Source organism: Portunus trituberculatus, chromosome 25 (genome assembly GCF_017591435.1).
Source record: "Portunus trituberculatus isolate SZX2019 chromosome 25, ASM1759143v1, whole genome shotgun sequence".
Classification (NCBI taxonomy): Eukaryota; Metazoa; Arthropoda; class Malacostraca; order Decapoda; family Portunidae; genus Portunus; species Portunus trituberculatus.
The window spans coordinates 13,366,941-13,376,940 of record NC_059279.1 but is presented as its reverse complement, the minus strand read 5'-3'; the positions used below and the strand labels follow the sequence as shown (position 1 = coordinate 13,376,940).

Below are 10,000 nucleotides of genomic sequence, written 5' to 3'. Positions count from 1 at the left end.
AAAATATTCAGGAAAGTGAAAAAAGGCAACGAAATAAAGAATCGAGAGATGGAAGGAAGAAAATAAACACGGAAAGACAAATAAACAAAAAAATAGAGTAAAGTCTTCTTAGTTATTTGATGTCCGTCCCTTCCTCCCCCCTTTCCTTTCTTCGTCCTCCTCTCTTCCTTCCTCCCTTTCTCTCTCCGTACCTGCTCACCCTCGTCTTCCTGCACCTTCACTTCTTTTCTCCCCACCTCCACTCCCTTTACTCTTTTTTCCTCCTTCCCTCCACTCTTTCCCTCCCTTCCTCCCTCCCCCCAAGATTCCTGATGCTATTCCCTCCGTCATTTTTTTCTCTGGGTGTTCTTAAAATACCTCACTTTCTCCTATCTCCTTCTCTCCCTCCCTCCACGAATCGCACGTTATTGGAGGAAGGAGGATGGAGAGATTGGAGGCAAAAGGGAGTGGAGATAAAAAGGATTAGATGAGAAGAACGAAGTGGAAGTGGGAGGAAGAAGCTGTCTTGCCTCCCAGCCGCAGAGTTAGTGGCGCCATCTGTTGCTTGTAAGGTATATTGGTCCCACTTGGCGGCATATGAGGGAGAAGGTAGAGGACGACGACGATGATGAACAGGAGGACTAGAGTAATATAATACACGGCAGTAGTTGAAAGGGTAGCATTAATATTCTAGAGGACGAGGATGTGGTAGCTGAGATTAATAAATTTGAGTGTAACAGTAATAGTATAGAGCATTTGTAGTAGTTATATGCAATTACAGTGATAGAAATACTGTCCGGACTAGTAAAGATGCGAGGAATACAAAGGAATACTATGAAGTCAACAAACAGACAGCAACAGACACTGAAGTCCTTAAAGACGAAGATGAGGATAATAATGATGACAGCAATGATGATGATGATGCTGATGATGATGATGAGGAGGAGAAGGAGGAGGAGGAGGAAGAGGAGGAGGAGGAGGAAGAGGAAGAGGAGGAGGAGGAGGAGGAGGAGGAGGAGGAATACAATGTAATACAAACTGCAACAGACCTCTTTGTCCTTTCAAGGATGTTTGGTAACTACTTTTAACTTGCTACAGAGAAGAGAAACAGGACAGTACAGGAGAAGGCTCCTCCCCACCCACCATTCCCTCCAACTTTTGCTGGCATGAAAAATAGTCGGGAAAAGTACCATGCAGTATGGAAAAATTGCCATGGATTTTTCACAGGAAAGGATGAAAGGAGATTGTATTATTCATCTTACGGTAAACTCTACATGTCTACCTGGAAGAAAAAAAAGCCACACAAAAATTATAATAATAATATCATGTTTAATTATTCGGACAAGAAGAGAGTTTGTTGGGAGTTATCTTTTAAATATTTATCAATTTTATTTTTTAATGATGCAACAGAAGTGATGTTTATTATTTCTGAAGGAAGCTTATTCCATATATTAACAATTCTATCAAAGAAAAGTGCTTTGCCTCGTGGGATTTGAAATGTTTGGTGCGACCCCATATGAAAATGGGAGCAGCTGCAGAAGAAGAGGTGTAATTTTAAATCCATTATTCCTTGTCATGTTAGAATGATCAATGATAAAATATCTATTTGCATCAAGGTTATAATATTCTTTAAAAAGCTGCTAAGAGGAAGAAGGAGGAGGAGAAGCAAAAACGACGGAATATTTTTAGTAATGGTAACATCATTTACTCGTATTACTAACAGCGGTAGCATTAGTTGAATAGTTGGAAATCAGAGGAAAAAGAACGAAAAAGGAGGAAGAATAAGAGATGAGGAGCATCACGAAGATAGAAGAGTGAGAGACAAAAAGAACCTTAATACCATAAAAATATAAAAGAAAAAATTCATCATTTTAAAATTCTCTCCAGACGAAAAGTAAGATTAGAGACAAAACAAACAAAAAAAGGATTAAGTTGATAAAAAGAAGCTAAATCCCGATGGAAAAAGTAATAATGTTCCGTCTGCAAATTAAAACTCGCCCGCCTGCCTAAATAAAACCGCGGAGAATGGGAGTGAGGAGAAAAACAATTAAATCCTCTACTGTGAAAGCCGCCGACTAAAGATCACCTCGGAATCGTTCTAGGAATCCAATCATCCTCCTTAAGTCTTCCTTTTAGCATTCGTCCACACACACACACACACTCTCTCTCTCTCTCTCTCTCTCTCTCTCTCTCTCTCTCTCTCTCTCTCTCTCTCTCTCTAAAGTTGATATTTATTTAAATCTTTTATACAATAACAACGGGGCCGCCGTGTTACAGTGGAACCATGCGTGCTTTGGGGTCCGAGGGGTCTCCAAGCGCACGGGTTCGAATCCTGTCCACGGTCCGAATGTAGGTTGGGCTTCCTCACTCGGGGTAACGGTTTCCTAGCGGGTGGGCTTTGAGATAGGAGGTATCCCAAAAAGTATCCCCTTTAGCCCAGAAATTCCTGTGAAAAGCCGACATGGTATAAATAAAAAATTTTTAAATCTACGCTGCGCAATACGAAACCTTTCATCATATGAGAGTTTTCCAGGACGCACGGCTCCAGGAAACACGCAGCCTCCCTGTTGTTGCCCTGGGTAATATTGTCACTACATTCAATACCTCTAACCACTACCACTAACTGTCTCCCACCTTATCCTTCAGCCACACGCGTCACCACTCATCCTTTTGCGCAAGACTCGTGTCCTTTATCTTTTCACCGCTATTATTTTTTTCATAATTGTAAGCTTTTTTTAAAACTATATTTGTACCAGTGTCCTAAACTCTGTACCCAGCAAAGGTCAAAACCCATCTATTTCATAATGATCTGAATGGTGACAAGGGAACACCATAAAATCGAAAAGGTTAACAGAACACTACCATCACCACCACCACCACTAACCCTTCCACACCTGACAGGAAGAGGAGCTCCGTGCCTCGGGGGATCCCAAGTATGTGCACCTGCTGGAGGACCTGCACGTGGAAATCACAGCCTTCGCGTCCCCCGCCGAGGCACACGCGCGCATTGCCTACGCGCTGGCCGAGGTGCGCCGCTACCTCGTGCCGGACAACAACGACGACATTAGAAAGGAGCAGATCAGAGAGATGGAGCTGATCAGCGACCCCCAGGCGGCAGGGGGAGCCGCCCAGACACCTGAGGGAGGTGGTGCAGGAGCCGCAGGAGAGCGTCCGCCACCTGCCCTCACGCCACCAGGTGAGTGACGGGGACCAGGTGTGGCTGAGTGAACTAATTACTCCATGTGCCTTGTCTCTCTGGATAACACACAAACAGGAGAAAAAGTTCACACAAAGACAAGAAAGAGCATTTCTGCTTTTCACTCCCACCAACTTCTTTTTCTTCTTTCTTCTATTTCTTATTTTCTCTCCTCCTCCTCCTCTTCCTCTTCCTGATGAACAAGTCCCTCAAGATGCTGCAGTTAATGCGACTTATATCGCCGCAGCACATTTCCTAAAGTGACGCTCTCGTCCCTCCTACACTCTCCTTGCCTTCCTTCATATCTTGCTTCCTTCCTTCCTCCTTCCCGTGTCATCTTCCTCACGATCCCCATCACTTACTAACCTCCTCTATCTATGCTTACACTCACTACATCCTCCACCGCTACGTACTCATCCCTTCCCCCACTCCACTTCCTCCTCCTTCTCTTCCTCCTCTCCCTTCCCGTCCATGATAGCTCTTATGTAATATTATGGCATGATGGTCGCACCCTTTTATGATTTATGACATGAAGGAAGGAGGACGAGAGAGAGAGAGAGAGAGAGAGAGAGAGAGAGAGAGAGAGAGAGAGAGAGAGAGAGAGAGAGAGAGAGAGAGAGAGAGAGAGAGATCGTAAAAGTAAAAATACATCAACGAAAAGTGAAGATCAGATAAAAAGCAGAAAAATAGAAAAACACTGAATTACCTCTCTCTCTCTCTCTCTCTCTCTCTCTCTCTCTCTCTCTCTCTCTCTCTCTCTACTCTCGTTCACCATTCCTCCCCACACACAAAGCGTATCACAATCAAATCATCATTATTATCATCATTAGTAGTATTGTTGTTGGTGCTGTTATTGTTGTTGTTAGTGCACTGCTTACCATAACAAACCCACATCGTTAAGCTGCGACACCAACACAATAACAACAACCTACTTGCCAACCCTCAACTAACAATCTGGGTGGCAAAGTAGAGGCAGTAGTAGTAGTAGTAGTAGTAGTAGTAGTAGTAGTAGTAGTAGTAGTAGTAGTAGTAGTAGTAGTAGTAGTAGTAGTAGTAGTAGCAATAATAATAATAATAATAATAATAATAATAATAATAATAATAATAATAATAATAATAATAATAATAATAGGAAAGAGAAGCGAAGTATTTCACAGAATTGCATAAAATAGCGAAAGCTGAATAGACTTTAATGTCATCTGATTGATAAAAGTTTGAGAAATGACATACTATAAGGAGAAAAGAAGAGAAAAATGTTCACAGGACAGGCTGAAAGCAGACTATTAATCCTCTTACGGTGAACCCTGCTCGCTTGACAGTGTGGAAATTAATAACGCATACATCTCTTCGGAAAAATGAGAGAAATAGTACACAGTTACGTAAAACCAAGTCACTATATAATATACCGCAACAACATTATATACCAACAACGAGAGTACGTAAGGCCTGGGGAGGAGGGGGAGGTGAAGGCGGAGGAAAGATTCTAGCCCCCCCCAAAAAAAAGCAATAGTAGCAGTAATGATAACTTTTCTGCTGCTTCTACAATAACAACAACAACAACAACAACAACAACAACAACAACAACAACAACAACAACAGCAACAACAACAACAACAATAATGGCACAAAAGCTACGAATAAAAATACATACAAAACACTCAAGCCTGAGAAAAAAATACATAAACAAAAGCTGAGAGCAATTTGTGTTTCAACTTCCAACAGAACAAAAAAAAAATAAATAAAAACCTTACTACCATGGATATCAAACACACAAAACACACGCACACACACAAATCACTACGCCTCACACATACACAGACCCATACAAACTTTATCCTTTTAGGGAGTGCGCCAGTACAGAGTAGTGGGGAGTTTGGCACAAAGGGAGTCCCAGCATTGTAACCTTTCAAACCGTGGCTCCAAAACCCCATTACCTGTACTGCGCTGAGTTGTGGCCTCGAAACGTCACACCAGCGAAGGTTTACACTGCGTTGAAATGCTAACCCAAAAAGACCACATGTTGAAAAGACCTTCCCTGAGCTGATTTGCCTCTCTCTCTCTCTCTCTCTCTCTCTCTCTCTCTCTCTCTCTCTCTGGTTGGAGTAGGGAAAGGCAGGCCATGAAGGATAAGAGGATATAGGAAAGGGGGATAAAGGAAGGGTATATGAAGGAAGGAAGAAGGAACTGAGGGAGAATGGAAGGAGGAGGGAAGGGGATGAAGGAAAAGAGGATAAACATAGGGGAGTAAAGGAAGGGGACTGAAAGAATGAGAATGAAGAGGGAAGAGGGAGGACGGGAAAAAGTTGAAGGGATGAAGAGGAGGATAAAAGAAGGCCAATAAAGGAAGGGAAAAAGTAATATAAGAGAAATGAAACAGAGAAGAGGAGTGGATGGAAAGCGAAAGAGAAAGAAGAGATAGTGAAGGGAAAAATAATAGAGGACAACAAGAGGAAGGTCAAGAGAAAAAGGATAGAAAGGAAGGATTAAGTGTCTGGGAATGAAGGAGGGGAGAAGAGGACATAGAGAGAGGGGAATGAAGGAAGGGAAATGAGTGAGAAGCATTAGATAGGAATGAAAGATGGAAGGAGGGACATCTGCCTACCACACACTTTTTCCTCTCCTCTCACACCTCCCCTCACAACTTTCCTTTCCCTCTCACTCACAGCCTCCCAACGAGCCTTCCCTCCCCTCACCCTTCTCACTGAACTAGTATTATGTATATGCGTGTGTGCATGTGTGTATTCATTCACCTCATCTTGAATTTCAAACACAAAGGAACACAGAGAAAGAACAGACAGTACCAGATCATTTAACCCTTTAAAGAACGTGGTAATCTAAAATAAGAGATATGGGATGGTAACGACAAGGGCTTTACTCTCTCTCTCTCTCTCTCTCTCTCTCTCTCTCTCTCTCTCTCTCTCTCTCTCCCACCCATCACCGCCATCACTAGTCACCGCTCCTCTTTGCGTGGCCGCAGCCAGATTGCATTCACTCACTACTCAAACCGGTTAGTCACTGATATGGTTCTGCTCAAATTTATGGACAGAATTCGAAAAAACGATTAATGGAGGGAAGGGACGCTGTGAAAAAAATATGCGTTCAACTTTTTGTTTTTTGTAGCCACCTGTGATAGAAGTTCTGATAGGCGCTTTTTGCTCACGTTTTGCAGTATTTCATCAGCTTAGCACCGTGTTCCTCACCCCCCCCCTTTACCCTTCTCTCTTTCCCCTAACTCCACCCTGCTATGTCGCCTTTAACTCTGTAAATACTCCCAACAACTCTCAGTGCTTTAACACGACTACGCGCACCGCCACCACGACCCTGTCGATGCTAGAGCCCTCTACTATAAATATTACTTTATAACGACTCTACCAAAGGCTCTCATATACAACATAGTTCTGTCATTATCTTAACACTGTTCTGCTATCTAAAGTGACTCTTACAAAGTTGTCATAATTCATCTAATACTAAGTCACGACCCTATCATTAATATTTAACGACCTGTAAAATATGAGAAGACCTATACCACGATGTTTTTAATAATATAGCACGATTTTTCCTATTCTATGACACGACTTTTGCAATACTACACTGTGACTTCCTGTACCAAGTTATGGCCTTTACAGTTCTAGACTACGCCATTTCCAATACAACACCACCAGCCTTCCAGTACTCACCGCAACACATCTAACACTCCACACTCTTCCCGCCATAGTAACACCCCTTTGCCACTTTTCCCCAGAACTGCTATCACCAGAAGGGCCAGACTGCAGGGGCACCGTTGTGGGTCCAGCGCCCCCCGGCCCCGCTCTGCCCCCAGGCCTCCGTGGACGCGTCCCTCCCCCACATCCACGCCTCCTTCCAGCCCACGCCGCCCGAGGTCTCCCGCCGCTGGTGAGGAAGCTGCCCGCCGCCATGCCGCCCCCAGTGCCGCCGCCACCCGCCAAGCGTCGAGTGCTCTCCATCCTCGACAAGGCCAAGCTCGCCCTCGACCACAGCTACGGCCTGCACGAGGACGACCCCAGGCACTACTTCGATGCCCCTGAGTGAGTCAGCCTACCTTAACCTCACTCAACTTCACTTAACCTAACCTCGCCTAACCTCACCTAACTTATCGTCATTTTATCTCATCTAACCTAACGTCACTTTACCAAAGCTAAACAAACCTCACTTTACTTAATAACCAAATCCTAATAACCAAACCTGACCTAATAATCTAACTAAGTAACGTGACATAACATGAACCACCCTCGCTTTGACTAACCTAACTCAACCTAACTTTACCCCACTGACCTTATTGTAACCTCACATTATCTTACCTCACCTAAACTAACTTAATCTAATTTCACCTATCTTAACCACACCCAAACTAATCTAACTTTACATAACATTACCTTACCTAACAACCTTACCTAACTAGCCTGTCTTTTCCCCACTTATCCCTGCCCATCAATCTACCCTAATCCGTCACACTTCTCTCCCAGGCCTCCATCAAGTCCTACTAACAAGGACACTCAATATCAGGTCCAAATACCTCCCTAATAAGTTTCTCGTTACCTGTCCTGCATGTCTGTCATCTACAGGTGGGTCTACAGGTTTGTCATGTTCTGTCACGGACTCTGCCGAACCAATGTTGCCGCCTTAAGACACTCGAGCATAATTACACTGTCACTCTTGCAGGCTATCTGGATGACGTATTGTCTTTTTGTATGATAAAGCACGACTGAAGTTCTCTCTTCCTAACAAAACTCTCACTAATCATATCTGACAAATACAGTTCTTTTCATTATTTCCATGGCGTTAGGCGATGCTCTCACCCGCTGACTGATGGACATATTGTATTATAAAGTGACATGAATTTGCTCTCTATTCCTATAAAAAAAAACTAGTTAATTTCCATTGTATTTTTTCTTCTATTAGAAAAATTTGTCAAATTATTCTCTATTTCTATCAAAAAGTTCTTATTCAATACCACGGAATTACCTTGTAAACAGCGGTAATATTATTCTAATCCTATCAAAACCTTACCTGTTTTGCTTATTCATTTATTCTTATTTATTTATTCATTTATCCTTACACTATTCACTTTTTTATAAGACGAGCAATGAACAAGGACAACAAACAGAGCCAGAAAAAACGTCCAGTGAGGTGCAAATTCCAGATGATCTATCAAATTTAATCATACAAATATAGCTTTTTAATACATCCATGAAAGTGTGAAGTCAATAAGCTGCATGTTATATGGCGGGAGAATGTCAGCCGGTGAACGTGAGTGCATCCCGGTGAAGCGCTACCGTGTTCACTTCCTCGTGCAGAATTACAACACCAGGGACCGTGACAATGAGTAGCGTCCCTCTCTAGGAGCCTTATTACTACTCGTTTCCTCATTACCAACCCGGACCTCATCAACTCTCTCTCTCTCTCTCTCTCTCTCTCTCTCTCTCTGCTCCCATCCTTCCTCTTCCACTTCCTGCTGTTTAATTTTTGCCTCCACTGTCTTCCAATTAAGCTGTGTTGGCTGCAGGTGTTAACTTTAGGTGTGTGCTGTTCGGCCTCAGGTGAGTCAGGTAACAAGAAGAGGTTTCAGGTAATGATGGACCTAGTTATCTCTCACCTTTGCATTGTTTCCCGTTATCACAGCACCAGCCAATTCTTCCCTGCCATTCTTCTCCTCGTCTCCTCATTATTCCACCTAATTCTCCTCCGTGTCATTGAAATTTATGTATAAGCTGTCTTTTTCTATTTTTTTTTTTTTCTCTCCTCTCTTCATCATTATTCCGTTTTCTTTCATAATTTTTATAGTAATTTTCTATCATCAGTTCCTTTTCTTTCTTTTATATATATTTTTCTTCTTTATTCCTTCTCTCTCTCTCTCTCTCTCTCTCTCTCTCTCTCTCTCTCTCTCTCTCTCTCTCTCTCTCTCTCTTCAACACCGTATTTCCTTTTCCCACTGTTTCTCTCTTCACTCTTCTTATCTATTATCATTCTCCTCTCGTTTCCATAATCCTTGGTTTATCTTTAGCACCATCTTCCTCTTTTCTTCCGCGCTTACAATCCATTCAATTTCCATCGTCATCCTCATCTACATATACATCCTCTCCTCCTACATTCCTTCTTGCTCTCCAGTATCGGTGACCTTCTTTTCTCCTTTGCATTAGTCACCTCTTTTACTCCTGTTTATTCTCCCTCTATTCATCATTCGTCTCCCGCTCGTCTCCTTCACAGCACAGACACCGACGCTAACATAATCAATCAATGTGTCTAACTTTCAACCGATCAATCATAGCCGTAAAGTCATTGACAAGTTTATAAATAATTCTCTCTCTCTCTCTCTCTCTCTCTCTCTCTCTCTCTCTCTCTCTCTGCTAATGCTATTACTACTAGTACTCTCTCACACGCAGTATACTTGTTGAGTAATTACATGAAGTACTCTTGTAAACAATAGTTCTCCTAACTATAATAAGTTACGTTCTCTCTCTCTCTCTCTCTCTCTCTCTCTCTCTCTCTCTCTCTCTCTCTCTCTCTCTCTCTCTCTCTCTCTCTCTCTCTCCATGCGCTCACAAATACACTCCATCCCTGGTTATGGTCAGTAAATCATTCTCGCCTTATTCTGCATCTATACCCGCTCTCTCCCCTTCTTGCTTCCTTCCTTCCTTTCCTTCCACTTTACTTCCAATCTCCTTCTCCTCCTCCTCCTCCTCCTCCCCCTCTCCTCCTCCCTGCTCTCCCGCCACTCTCCATCCCTCCTTCACGCTCCACATCCACACGCTGCGCCAGGCTGAGAGTGATGAAGTAGGCACTTGACATGCTCTGCCTCACCCGGAC

General features: G+C 43.0%; 1 protein-coding gene across 1 annotated transcript in view; it reads left to right on the top strand.

Annotated features, from left to right (window-relative positions):
• LOC123508971 (KH domain-containing, RNA-binding, signal transduction-associated protein 2-like) overlaps nucleotides 1–10,000 on the top strand; it is a 507,559-nt gene that overhangs the window by 480,517 nt on the left and 17,042 nt on the right. The window contains exons 4-5 of the mRNA XM_045263054.1: nucleotides 2,881–3,175; nucleotides 6,918–7,221. Of these exons, the coding sequence (XP_045118989.1) occupies nucleotides 2,881–3,175; nucleotides 6,918–7,221 (599 nt within the window). The remainder of the gene's footprint in view (nucleotides 1–2,880; nucleotides 3,176–6,917; nucleotides 7,222–10,000) is intronic.